This window comes from Poecilia mexicana, unplaced genomic scaffold (assembly GCF_051168715.1).
Source record: "Poecilia mexicana isolate PSO_F unplaced genomic scaffold, ASM5116871v1 scaffold_2, whole genome shotgun sequence".
In the NCBI taxonomy this organism is placed as follows: Eukaryota; Metazoa; Chordata; class Actinopteri; order Cyprinodontiformes; family Poeciliidae; genus Poecilia; species Poecilia mexicana.
This window is the reverse complement of record NW_028263371.1, coordinates 43,695,151-43,708,263: the sequence shown is the minus strand read 5'-3', so window position 1 is coordinate 43,708,263 and position 13,113 is coordinate 43,695,151. Positions and strand designations below refer to the sequence as shown.

Below are 13,113 nucleotides of genomic sequence, written 5' to 3'. Positions count from 1 at the left end.
AAATTCTCATTTGACTCTCCCATCTGTCTGTGCATTAAAGGACATTTATGGTTTTACCGCTGGAATATCCAATCGGACAGCTCGGTTTGCTTTAAGGGGCATGTCACCTTGTAGGCCAGAACTGAAAGGTGGGGGAAGCAGGATGCGTTCTCTCGTTGAGGGTTCATTAAACAGCCTCTGCAGTCGGGGTAATGAAACTCCGGCTTCTAATGAGGACCGTCTGGATTGTTTTCCTGGCAGGAGTGAGTTAAGACAGCTCCGTGGAGCCAGTCTGTTCAAGGTGTCCCTCCTCCTCCTCTCCTTCCTTCTCCTCCCTGTCCATTCCCCTCTCCTGCCTCATCCCTTCCTTTTTCCTCCTTCATTCTTGTATCGCGGAAGTACACGGCTGCTATTTCACACCTGCTCATAAACTTCCTCCGGCAGCAGATACGATGTTGTTTTGTTATCCCTTCTCTGTGCGGCACTGTTACTGGAATACCAAATTGGTTCCAGCTACATCCCTGGTTTTCCATAACTCCAGGGCATTGTACCTTTGAGAGAACAAATCAGATACTTATTTTTCCCCCCTCCAACAGGCTACCATTTCTCTTTAGGCTACTATCTTACATAATATCTACCTCACATTTAGAAAAGAGATGTTACATTTGTCCTTTGACAAAGCCAGAGTTGGCCTCGTGCCCCAGTTTTATTGTCCGCAGGAGAATCGTTAATCATGTAATTTCTGTTATAAACTCTTGAAATGAATCATAAAATGTCAAGTGGCTTGTGAATGTTCCTCTTCATTCACGTATTAAGTCATTGTACCGGGTGAAGTCTATTCAGAGGGTACCAATTAAAAAAGTAGGCCAATCACGATGAGTGAAGTTGATGAGAGCCTTGCTTGTAATTCTTCAAATCATTTTTAATTCTATCCAATTAGGTTTGGATCTTATTTTATTCGCTGTGGAACTAGAAACAGTTTGTCAAAATTAGACACTTTCCAAATCTATTGTCACCCTTTCCTTGCATATATTACTACCAGATGTTGGTGAAGTAATCTAAAGTTCATTTGTGCATTTTCTTAATTTGCACGGTCTGCCTCTACTAATAGCTTCCTTGTTCACTTGGTTAAACAGTTTCTGAGTCTGGCATTTTTTTTAGACTACTCACCACTTTGTATGGACCCAAAATACCTATTTTGTCTACTCACTGTAGAGTTAGACATTGCAAATTTTGCTGATTTGCTGAAACACAAATTATATGCTTAACGATGTCACACTTTTTCTTTTTGTCAATAGCTTAGTATATTTATGATATTTGGCTAGAAAGCTTCCTTCAATGATCTGATTTTGTGTAGATTCATTCTCTACCCGTGTTCCAGCGTAAACTCTTCTTAGTTTTGGGATCCACTCCCACTTTGGAGAGTTTTTAAGTCAATTTAAGGCCCACGTGTAGAGAGACTAGTGAACTTTTCTCTCTGAGACATGACTTCAAAATGATGCTCACGTGTGGAAAGACGAGCTTCATGACATGAGATCAAGGCCCTCCTAAGTTAGACTGAGAAATGTAAATACAAGGACTTCACAAGTTGTTCAACACTGTTGTACATCACTTTCATCAAATGCAGAAGTGCCTCAGAATTTATTTATTGAGGCATCTCCCATTAACAAAGGTACTGATTACGATGTACCGAAACTGTAGTTCATCCAGCAAAAAACATCAAGTCATTCACCTGAAATATTGACTATGATGATGCCTTAAAGATAGTGTGGTATCCATCTAAATGCCCCCCCAAAGATTAATATCTGTATCGTTAAATATATTCAGCTACAAACCCATCCTTCACTGTCAGCTTGTAGTCTCCTCCCAGGATGATCATTACAATCAATAAATCATGTGTCCAAAATGTTGGCCGGCTTCACTTGCACATTATTTACAATTTGTAAATCAATTAAATGAAAATGCTTCTTTTTATAATAAATACATCACGTTATGATGCTTTTATGGGGCGACAGTAGGAGTTTGCCGTGCAGTCTTCTATTTTAAATTATGTGATTTCAGTATTGACAAATAACTGTAATTACTCCTCACATAATTGAGTAAAGCTGCTAAAATATGTGAAGTTAGATAAGCAAAATATTGTGAGTGCTTCCCTGAAGAAAATATATGTTATTAGATTGTCATTAAGGAATGTACCCCTAAAAAAAGGAAACAATTCTACACACTGGGGTTGTTTTCTTTAAATCTTCCTCAGACGTATTTGCAACTTCCAAGTAAGTGCAAGATAATGTGTTTTCTATGGACTGTACGCTTCTCAGTGTCTTATTTTCTCTCAGCATGCTGCGTTTAATAACACTAATACAAACAGCGGTTACCGTTTTTGTTCCTCAACAATGTTTCCAACTGGGTTGTGATAATTTGGACCCCCAGCTTTCTTGTTGTGGTTTGTTTTGTTTCTGGCAGATAAGAACTCTGCAAGATTTTCCAACCACAAAGAGCTCTAGTTTGTCTGCATTTTTCTAGCTAATTTGTCTTTCATGTATTCATTAAATATCTCAAAATGGCTGTCTCGATGAAGACATGACGGGTAAATAAATACAAGGGAAGGAAATACAGAATAGTATTTATCTATTTGGAGAATCATTCAAAAATGTTGCATTTTGTTCTAAAGCAGATGTGGGACTGTATGACATTGACAGACCCATAACTGGGAGACTTCTTTGTTTCAACATCTGGTTTAGCCTGCAATAAATGTGCTTAGCTTAACAATGCAACACCAAAATCATAAAAAATCATTTCTTAGAGAATCTGTATTAATAATGGAACTACAATCACAATCTACTTAACAATTTTCAGCTCTGAGACTATCCTAGGTGGTGCATAAACTGACATGTATTGGTAAATATTATGCTGCAGTTAAGCTGGCCAGTAAGGCTTTAGATGCCATCATCCTATTATAACGAATGATCAATGATAATTAATTTGGTTCATAAACATGCTGAAAGAAAATGGTGAACAATGTTCTTACTACTTAAAAATGACCCCAACTGAAGTTTGTTTGAGCTGGACACTTATAAATGTCCTGGTTTGAAAGCAAAAGTGAGACAATATGAATACTTTAATTTGCTCTTATTTGAGCCAGATGTTAAACTTTACTGACACTTATATTGTTGATGGCTTTAAAGCATTTGGCTTTTACAGTAAGGAGAAACGAATTAGGTCACATAAACATTTATAAAGTAAATGTTCCCCAGATATAGCCACTTAACTTTCTTACAGAATGTCCATCTTGATTTATGTATATATATAAACAGACTGAAGGGTGAATCACACACTCTGTACTTTACATTTATGTTCAAAATAAGTTCCCAAGCACAAAGCCTAACTGGTGTTATAATATATTTTCCTACACCAAACTAAGCTAAATACATTTTCCACCATGTTATAATAACATTGTTAAGGCTAAATGTAAAGGTTTGTGTCTAGTTGTGTATATTGTATTGATTTCACAGCTGTAGATGTTACCGATGTGACCCAGGAGCCAAAGGTTTATTTGGCTTGTAGGTGTTGTGCGTCTTATTGCATCAAACGTCCTGTCAGCCCTGATGTTTTCCGTAATGTCTTATGACTTCTCCTCTTATGAGTAGGCTTGCTATTTTGAACAATGCAACTATCCTATCAATTACTCTAGGACAATATTCCAAGCTTCTTTTTTTTTTTCTTTTTTACAGACTTGTGAGTTTGCTTGTGAAAACTTTGCCGGTTTATATAAAAGCATTGCAATTCTAAACCGAGAACAACATCTTATGGCATAATGCTATAACTGGGAATAACGTCCATTGTCAATTCATGAGATGATAAATGTGTATTCTAACAGTTTGGGTCTTCTCCAGTACTTGGTTTGGTTCTGATTCACTCAGTATGGCTGTTCTTTGGCTGCGCTTATGCTTTTTTTGTTGATAATTAAATGTGTATCTTAGCATTTTCAACAAATGGTTCCAGCTTACTTCAGTGTTATTAAAGTAACAAACAGCTGGTCACAAGATTACGTTAGATGGGAAGCACTAATCTCGCTTTTGCGTTGCACTCATAAAAAATAAAAAAATAAATCCACCAGTCAGCTTTTCTTTTTAGTATAACAACAATAGTTATTATTTATGTTCTTAAAAGGAGAGGATGTTATTATTACAGCCACTTGTGTGCCAAAAGTGTAATGTCCTGCCTTTATTGTGATTACGTTTGGACCTGGCAATACACTCCGCCATTGAACTTGTTTGTATTTAATCAGATTTACTGTCAACATTATTAATAACCATGGAAGACTGAGGGCAAAAGATGAGACTCAGGCGCTGACGGAGAGAGCTGGATAATAAGCGGTTGTGCTTCTTAAAATCTTTCACCCACGGAGCGGTCCGCCTGCTCTAAAATAATGCTTTGACTTCATTTGCATGCTACATGTATGATGCATGAATACAATTTTTTTTTTCCCGACCATTTTATTCACAGCTTCTGTATAGTCTTGGGGAAAAAAATGTTGACGTATAACATTTGCTTGTAATAGTTTCCAAGTGTGTGGTTTGTATGGACAAAACATTTGTGTTCAGACTGAGCTCAGAAAATAAGTGATTTAAAAAAAAAAAAAATGCTTCAAAGAATTGCTGTAATTTTCAACCTCACTGATGCATAATAGATGTTTGGAAGAACAGCTGTGCTTGTAGTTAGATCAAGACTTATGAGCACAACCAGTTACAACCAGTTTCATTGTACAAGACCTCTTCTACAAAATTTAAAATCCTGCTTGACACATTGCAAGTATTTATTTTGTTTAATTTTAATGGTTATGATGTCCAACTAATGAAAACATCAAATCCAATTTCTAAAAAAAAAAAAAAAAATGGAGATTACATTATGCCAATAAAATGAAAGTTTTAATACAGAACTATTAGGTCATGACCTACACAGTCATGGGGCGTTTATTGATTCGACAGTTGTCTAGTGTACAGTCTCAACCATGAGGCCAAGTCCCATAAGGTTATTTCTAAAGAAGTTTGTTCCAGGAATGTTAATGAAAACTTGAGTGGAGGTAAAAAAATTGGTTATGAGGTAATGGAACTTAATCACAAAAGGAGTTTAAAATCTTAATTTATTTCAAGTGTCTGTTTTTCTTTTTGGTGAATATGTCTTTCAAATCCAGTTCCTATGACAACTTGGATATTCCACAAGGTCAGAAAAGAAAAAAAAAAAGACATTTAACACAGAATCGTTGTCCATATGAGCATTTTGTTAATGTATGGTACGATGTAACATTTGCGCTCAGGTTTTGTTTGGGCTTCTTTTCACATGAATTATGCCATCAGTGCAGTTTGTCATTGAGGCAGTCGAGTTTCGGTCATCCGTGTTGCTTTTTCTACCACAGTTTTCTCTCCACTCAACTTTCTGTTAATATGCTTGAAACCAGCACTCCAGCAAACCAGCAGAGGAAAGTTAATTTAATAAATATCTGGACATTATCTATATTCTGACATTTAGGTTTTTGAGTTACTGTTTGAAAACATGGCACATTGGTGTTCAGACAACTTTTTTTGTGTGAATCATGGTTGCTTATAACTCTGATAATGGAATGTATTGTTTTGGAGCTCCATTTAAACTCTGGGTATTTAAATATCTTCAAGTCTGAATATATATTTGTACTATTTACTAAAAACTAGTTAGGAATAGCCTATAAGATGTACAATATTTGTCTGTGCTGCGTTGCTGTCGCTCCAGTCTTTAATAATTGTCCAAAGGTTTATATATATATATATAAAATGCTTGAACAAAGTTAAAGATTTGCCTCAGAAAGCCTTGTTTCACCTCATTCATATTCAGAGGGTTTATGAGTGAGAGCTGTAAACAAGCAGAAAGCCCTGGAATTGGCACTCAAAGCATGTTGCTGGACATGCATAGAGCCTCTGCTTTCTTAACAATGCCAGACATTCACATGCATTCACACACACACTCAAGCCACAGCTCCCTCCTCACGCTCTCCCTTACTCGTCTTCTCCTCTCGCCCTCTACGGGTCTGCAGTACATCAGCAGCTGCTGGAGGAGTGCAGCAACGCATTTCAAAGCAGAGCTGAGGAGGGCAGGGCATGCAGCGTGGCCCTGTGTGGCCCAGCCAGAAGAAAGAGTGTGTGTGTGTGTGAGAGAGAGAGAGAGAGAGAGAGGGAATCTTCCCGGCTAACTGCACTTCTCTCCCTCTGTTTTTTACTCCTTCTCTCATCTCCAGAGCTGCAAGCGGAGCAACAGCCAAGCTCCTCCTCTCCTGCCACTCAGGAACTGATGACAAGGCTGGGCTTTTTACTGGGAGAAGGGATCCCGGGCACAGCACGCATACCTATGGACGACAAGAATGAAAAGAAGGTATTTAATTTTTTTCTTCCTTCCCTCCCTCCTCCTCCCTCCACCTCCCTCCCTCCTCTCCCTCACCCAGCAGCAGCTGCTGCCACTGCTGCAGCACTAAGATTCACAGATAGAGAAGCTAATCAGAGGAGACGATAGTTGTCACACTCCAGTAGTAAAATGGATTATTATTTTGCTACTTGACTTATTTTTCCTCAGTGAATTATGGACAAGTTTGCAAGCTGTACGTGTTGGATTCATTTTTCCCCCCACAACAAGCAATGGTAACTATGAGACTACTTAACTTGAAGCGTTAAATTTGTACAAGGGAAAGTAAGTGGAGATTTTAAATTGGTTGCATGTGCCTTTATTTCTGTGCGAGCTCTTTGGTGTCGTGCTGTAACTTAAGTGCTATTTCAGGGGCGGCTCTGGAGAATGTAACAAGAGCATCTGAGCCCGGGTCCAGAAATAGTTATGTTAGGTCTGAGCCTCAGTTTGTTTGGCTCCGCTAATTAAGCTGGGACTTTGTGTGGAGCAAAGCCCAGCATGCTGCGCTTTCCTCATCCATCTCATGTCCAGGACATGTTTTGACGCTGAGCTGGTGATTCTAGGAACGTGATGGAGGCTTTGGAAGTGTTTCATAAATCACAGGCATTACAGGAGGTGTCATAGGAGGGGACGGCCAGTACGAGTGGGTCGATGGTTTAGACTTTGAGGGGCTTTTTGTGCACGGGTCTCCCAGAGCACGTTGCTGTCATCTGCAAGCAGTTCTCTTTTCCTCCGTGACGCTGTTTTACAGCACGTCTTTAACTCGGCGTGTTTTAGTATTGCCTCAGAGCTAATTATGAAGTCTCAGTTTGGTCTCCGACTGGGTTGTTTGTTTACAGAAAGGAGGGATATAAAAAGAAAGAATGCCATGTAGTTAACGTTACGGCTCTACAAGTTATTAATCACGCTGTTGCAGCTATTTATTAGTCTGACTGTTCTATTCCTACTGTTTCAACCTTAGATTGGAGAAACGCAAAGAAAATTCAGTTAGTCCAGTCTCTCTTCTTTCTCCTTTTTAAGAGTAAAATGATTTTAAAGTCATGCACTGATGTGTCAAGCAGGATAAATGGGAGTTCACAATTTTAATGATTAAACATGGTTTAAGGTTTAAATCATTGAAACGTTTACAACTTTACAATTAAAGTCATTTTAAGAGAAAGAAAAATCAATGAAAGTCCTTCAGGCAGCAAAATATCTTGAAACGCAATATGAAGACCAAGAAACACAACAAACAGGTTAGCGATGAAGTTATGGGGAGATTTATCACTTAGGTTTAGGTTATAATGTGACATTCTGAGCTTTAAAAATCTCACGGAGCATTGTTGAATCCATCATTTAAAAAAAAACAAACAAAAAACAAAAAAAAACTAAAAGAGTATTGACCAGAGAAGCAACTAAGAGGCTCATTGTACCTTTGGAGAAGTTGAAGCGATCCACAGCTCAGGTGGAAGAATCTGTCAACAGCACAACAATTATCTATGCATGCCACAAATCTGACCTTGATCGCGAAAAACGGAAAAGAGAAAGCCCTTGTTGACAGAAAGCCATAAGAAGTCTGGTGTGCAGATCGTGACTAGTCATTTAGGAGATGCAGCAAACATGTAGAAGAAGATGCTCTGGTTAGATCAGAGAGTAAACCAGCTGGATGCTTTCAAAGACTTGAGACTCCAAGCAGAGCAGAAACTCTTAACATGCTTCTGGTTGAAGTTCAATTAAGAATCTGCAGTAAAACCTAAAAATAGATGGTCAAACAATCTCCATCCTCATGAGATGGCTTCCAGGTTAGGGTCAATCCTCATAATTGCAATGACTTTAGAAAGCTGTCTATTGTGTCGCGACAGAGTCTTTTCTAATGTGCATTTTTCTTTGGGTTTATTTATACTTCTCTAACACATGGATCTCAGCGTATTTTGATTTAGCTTGTGCCGTTTGCAGAGCTCACACCCTTCGGCTTGTGTGTCATGCTCACATGTGAAACCCATGCCTATTTGCTAAGGAATGTCATCTATTGGTTTCACATGATTCAGGTCAAACAGATTGTGAAGTTAGATCAAATCTGCCCCTTTTTCTGTTTGCTTTCTTTTTTTGAATGCTGCATTTTACCTTCAGGATAAAACTCAAAAATATTGCTTGCTTTACAAAATATGTGATTCCTTGTCCTGGTGATAAGCTTACCTGAGCTTTCATTGATTTTTGCTTAATCTCCGAACACCTTCTTGTTGTATCCAAGCCCTTTTTTTCTGGTCTCTCTCTCTCTCTCCTCAGTGCACTCTGACCAGCCAGGGAATTAGCCCCTGCTCCACCCTGACCAGCAGCACGGCATCTCCCAGCACCGACAGCCCATGCTCCACTCTCAACAGCACGACAAGTCGTCCCCCACTCAGTCGTTCCAGCCCCTGTGGGACCATCACCAGCCCCAGCTCCACTCTGGAGAGCAAGGACAGCGGGATCATAGGTACGGTACAGCGCCTCTCCATCCGTTGACGGCAAGCTTTTAGAGTTCAAGGGAACGCGGTGAGAATGGATAAATCTCTCTTAGCAGGGATGTTTTGGTTGGGATTTTTAAAATTACTGATTGCGACTAAGTCTTTTCAGTTAGTATTACCAATGTTGGTCGTCTTTGTTAAACGCCAGAATAATGAGCAGGAGACTTTTTAAGAGATTAAAAGTATCCTTTAAATCCAGCAGCTTTCATTCATTTGTTCAGCATTTGGTAGAATTAGATTTTTTAACTTGGATCTAATCTTTTAGGTATCTTTTGCACAATCTTCCCAGAATAGTTTGCTTTGATTTTGTTCCATTCCTCCTGACAGAGCTGGTAACCAAGTCAGGTTTTTGTAGGCCACCTTCTTGGCACACACCTCGTCAACTTTGCCTACAGGTTTTCTAAAGAACCGAGATAAAGTTTTTGTGATGGTAATGCAAAAAACATAGAATCTATTGTCCTTAAGCCTCATGGTCACCAGAGTGTGTTTGGTCAGTGTCCATTTGGAAATCCCAAGCATCAACTCCCCTGCTGATGTCTTGAGATCTTGCTTCAATTTCCACATGATATTCTATGTGGTGCCATCCATTTTGTCAATGGAAATGGTCCATCCTACTGCAAAATGACCCCGCATCATGATACCACCTCCCGATTGTTCATAATTTAGATGGAGTATTTAGACTTTTAACCTTACCTCTTTCTCCTCCAGAAGTAACAGTGACAGTTATGGGAAATCTTTGTCGTTTTATCCCAACTGACAACAGAAGTTGTGAATTTAATTTTCCCTTAAGAGCATTTGTAATAGGTAATTTGGCTTTTTTTTTTTTATTTTACTTTTGGAGTAATAGCTTCTTCCTCTCTATGTAATCTTCCAATCCAAGTCAATTCTGGACTGTCTTCACTGTAAATAATGACACTTTTTCACCAGCTGCATCCAGCATCTTCACAATTTTTTTTTCTGGGGCTGACTTGCACATTTTACCCCAAATAAATTAGTTTTTGGACCAAAGACCCCACCGTTTTTTTCTGCTTAAAGCTAAACGCAGGCCAAAGTAGGCTTTAAATGACCTTTGCTCAAATAGTCGGTGATATGTAATACATTATCTTGTCTGTATAAATTAACAGCGCAGCTTAGAAAAATGACCAGAATCTTTGCAGCCTCAGAACTACCCCCTTCACTTCATCAGTGGTAAAATCTCCAGTTGAATTTAGAAAAACCCTGAAAAAGCCAAAGCATGTAATAACTTGTAAACACTCTTAAACTTTTTGTCACCTATCTCCCTAAAGTCTCAGAAAGTAAAGAGTTTCACATAAGGACCCTTTACGTTAAAATTGATTCCCTGTGTGTCGTTTTTGCTGCCGAACAAAGGAACGTACCTGTGCGATGTCAGTCACCTGTCGCTCTGCCAAGCTTGTTAAGACTGAGCAGCATTTGTGTGACATGTTATTCATCCTGAGTGTCAGTCAGCTGGTTTGTAGGAAGCTGCTTCAGCAGGAGGGAGCGTCGTCCTGACAGTTGTAGCAGTTTGACGTTGTGCTGGATCTCTTGTAATAGTCCTATAAGACATCGAGGGATTTATGCAAGCTGACAGGAAGATGGCATAGTCTGTTGATGCATTAATTCGTCTACACTCTCACATGGCCACACAGATGTTAGGGTCTGAAAATGGGCGTCGCATGTATTTAAGGATGATTGAGTAACAAATTGTAATTGGACCTTTGGCTCTGTACCATAAAGTTTTCATTTTTACTGCAGTCTGTCTTTTTTTTAAGTATTCTACAGTTCACACAGGTGAAGCAAAATGCATTCTAATGCTAACAACAATTACACCACGGCGCTTTGAAACTGACTCACTTGATACGTTTGCAGCAGAAACCAATATGTGCCAAAGCCATTCATAACGCAACATTTGGATTTCTAATTCTGCAGCGTTTCTATAACTGATTGCCATGAGTCCGTCATTCTGCCTCCCCTAAAGTAATATTATTGCTCAGCGCTGAATAATTTATGACGGCCGTGATATACTATCTTCCTGCCAGAGGTGCCGATGCAAATCATGATTAAACATTTGCTGGAATTCTGCAAAATGATGATGGTCTAGATAGTGTGCACCTTAACCAGAGGCTCCTCAGTGTTCAGAATGCATTCAATTTGAAATCCTCACATCATGCAATTTGTAAAATGTATTCATTACAGAAATGTAAAACTGAGGGAATAACCTGATGTTTTAGTAGTTTGAATGAATCTGAGTTGATTTTGTATAATTCTTTAATGGTTAATCTACAGTGAATTAAGTATTCATTCTTATAAATCAAACTACTCATCAAGTAAAAAAGCAGAACAAAAATAAGCCCAAATGTGACGCTTTTAGACTAAGTTATTTCCAATCTTGGTGAAGTGATGCTTCAACATCTATGAACACATCTTACATCTTTGAGTTTTTAACCACAATGCTTTCTTCGTGTCCCGCGTGAGGTTTGTGTTTGGATCTTTCCTCGAGTTTGTGGAGTCCAACTACTCTTTTGTTCTCCACTTGTCTAAATTTGTCATTTTTGAAGCCTAGACAGCACAGACTGTCATCATTGGTGGTAGGGACAAAATTGAGTTATAGTTGTAATTTGGGGCCAAATGAATAAATAGAGGGTTTTTAATTCTGCCCTCATTAAATCTTCAGCAGTTAAAATACAAATAACATCCCTGGGTTCAGCCCACATTTCCGGTTTCTAACAACGTCTATGACCCCACACTGTTCTGGGCAGACAGAGGAAAAGACTGCAGCTGTTAGGTGAACAACCGTTCATGACGAGGCACCGAAATACAGAAATATTAGAGATAATTTATACTTTAAGGAGCTGTGAAATACACGAAGATTAAGGACAAGATTAAAGAGTTCTTCCTCACTCATCTTAGCTGCATTAGCAACACCTAACGTTGTTAGAAGAGCAACAAGTAATGACTCTTCCCTCATAGGCATCAAGCTGAATTAAAATTCAGGGTTTTACTAATTTGTGTGCAAATAGAGGGGGTTGGGAAATGATCAGAACCACTGGGCTGAGAAACATCTCTCTCCCCTACCTTGATAAAGTAGTTCCAACGAAAAGAACAAAGCTGTGCTGCACGTCAGATTCCTGTCTGTGATTAATGTTCCCTGTTCTTTGAAGTTTCACCCTGACTGGTTTGAAAAGCACAATAATTTGACTTTGTACTGAATTGAATTCCTTTATTTAGCAACATAGACTGGATAAAAAGGGACATGGGACCCTGAAGTTATTACTGAAAACGGCTTTTTAAATGACGTAAAAGAAAAGTCTGTTTAGATGTGAATAATTAACCATTTATTAGTTTAGGATGGCAAGTAATCCAGAGCAGGGTGAGATGTTATTGTACATACGAATGACTTCGATTGGCACATGTGCTTGCTTTACCAATAATGACACAGAGCTATAGCATTATGAAAATGCAAGCAAACTATGTAACTGGACAACAGAATTCGAATCCAAGAACTTCTTCCAGCAAGACAAGACTGCTACCAACTGTGCCACAGCACAGCCCTTCTCTTAATTTGTGAAAAACTCAGGAAAAAACAAAAACAAAATGAGATTTCTTTCCTCAGTAGCTCCACCTAAACCAAAGATTGCTTTTGCTGCTGAACTGATGGTGTAAATATATTATACATTCTCTAAACAAAGCTGATATCTGATTTTTTTCACCTTCTGAACGGCCAATCACCCATCATGAGCAATCAAGAAGATCATGCAGTTCTAGTCGCCAACTGATTTCTCCGTCCATGTTTGTTTTTTGTTTTTACCTTCTGTGCGCCTCTCTCCTCTCAGAGAACATGTTTGTGTTTGATGGTTTTCTTATAGGATTGGAGGATTTGTTCTCACCTAAACAGAACTCCAGTCTAAACTTGAATGTTTTTAGACCTGAGTCTTCTTTCTCCCTCAATGTTTGGGTGTGGATTTCTTTTTTTGTTTGTGCTATATCTAATTACTGTTTTCACCGTATAAAGCTGAATGAATAGTCTCATTTAAAGCAAGACCTCTGAGCCAAATCCTTAAACTAATTTAACAAATCCAAGCTGCCATGCCTCCTACTTTTTTTTTTTTATTAGTGCACAGAGACGGTCGCTGTCGATTGAAAATGAGTTTCAGAGCAGCGTTGATAAGAGCAATGAGCAGCAGCAATGAGTTATTCAAAGTTCCATTACAGCTCAGTG

The 13,113-nt window shown here is 38.7% G+C and overlaps 1 protein-coding gene across 2 annotated transcripts in view; it reads left to right on the top strand.

The window, feature by feature from the left end:
- The window catches only part of tanc1b (tetratricopeptide repeat, ankyrin repeat and coiled-coil containing 1b), a 97,918-nt gene that overhangs the window by 45,866 nt on the left and 38,939 nt on the right, over positions 1-13,113 (top strand). For both annotated transcript variants that reach the window (XM_088001322.1, XM_088001316.1), the window contains exons 5-6: positions 6,248-6,381; positions 8,674-8,863. In XM_088001322.1, the coding sequence (XP_087857448.1) occupies positions 6,248-6,381; positions 8,674-8,863 (324 nt within the window). The remainder of the gene's footprint in view (positions 1-6,247; positions 6,382-8,673; positions 8,864-13,113) is intronic.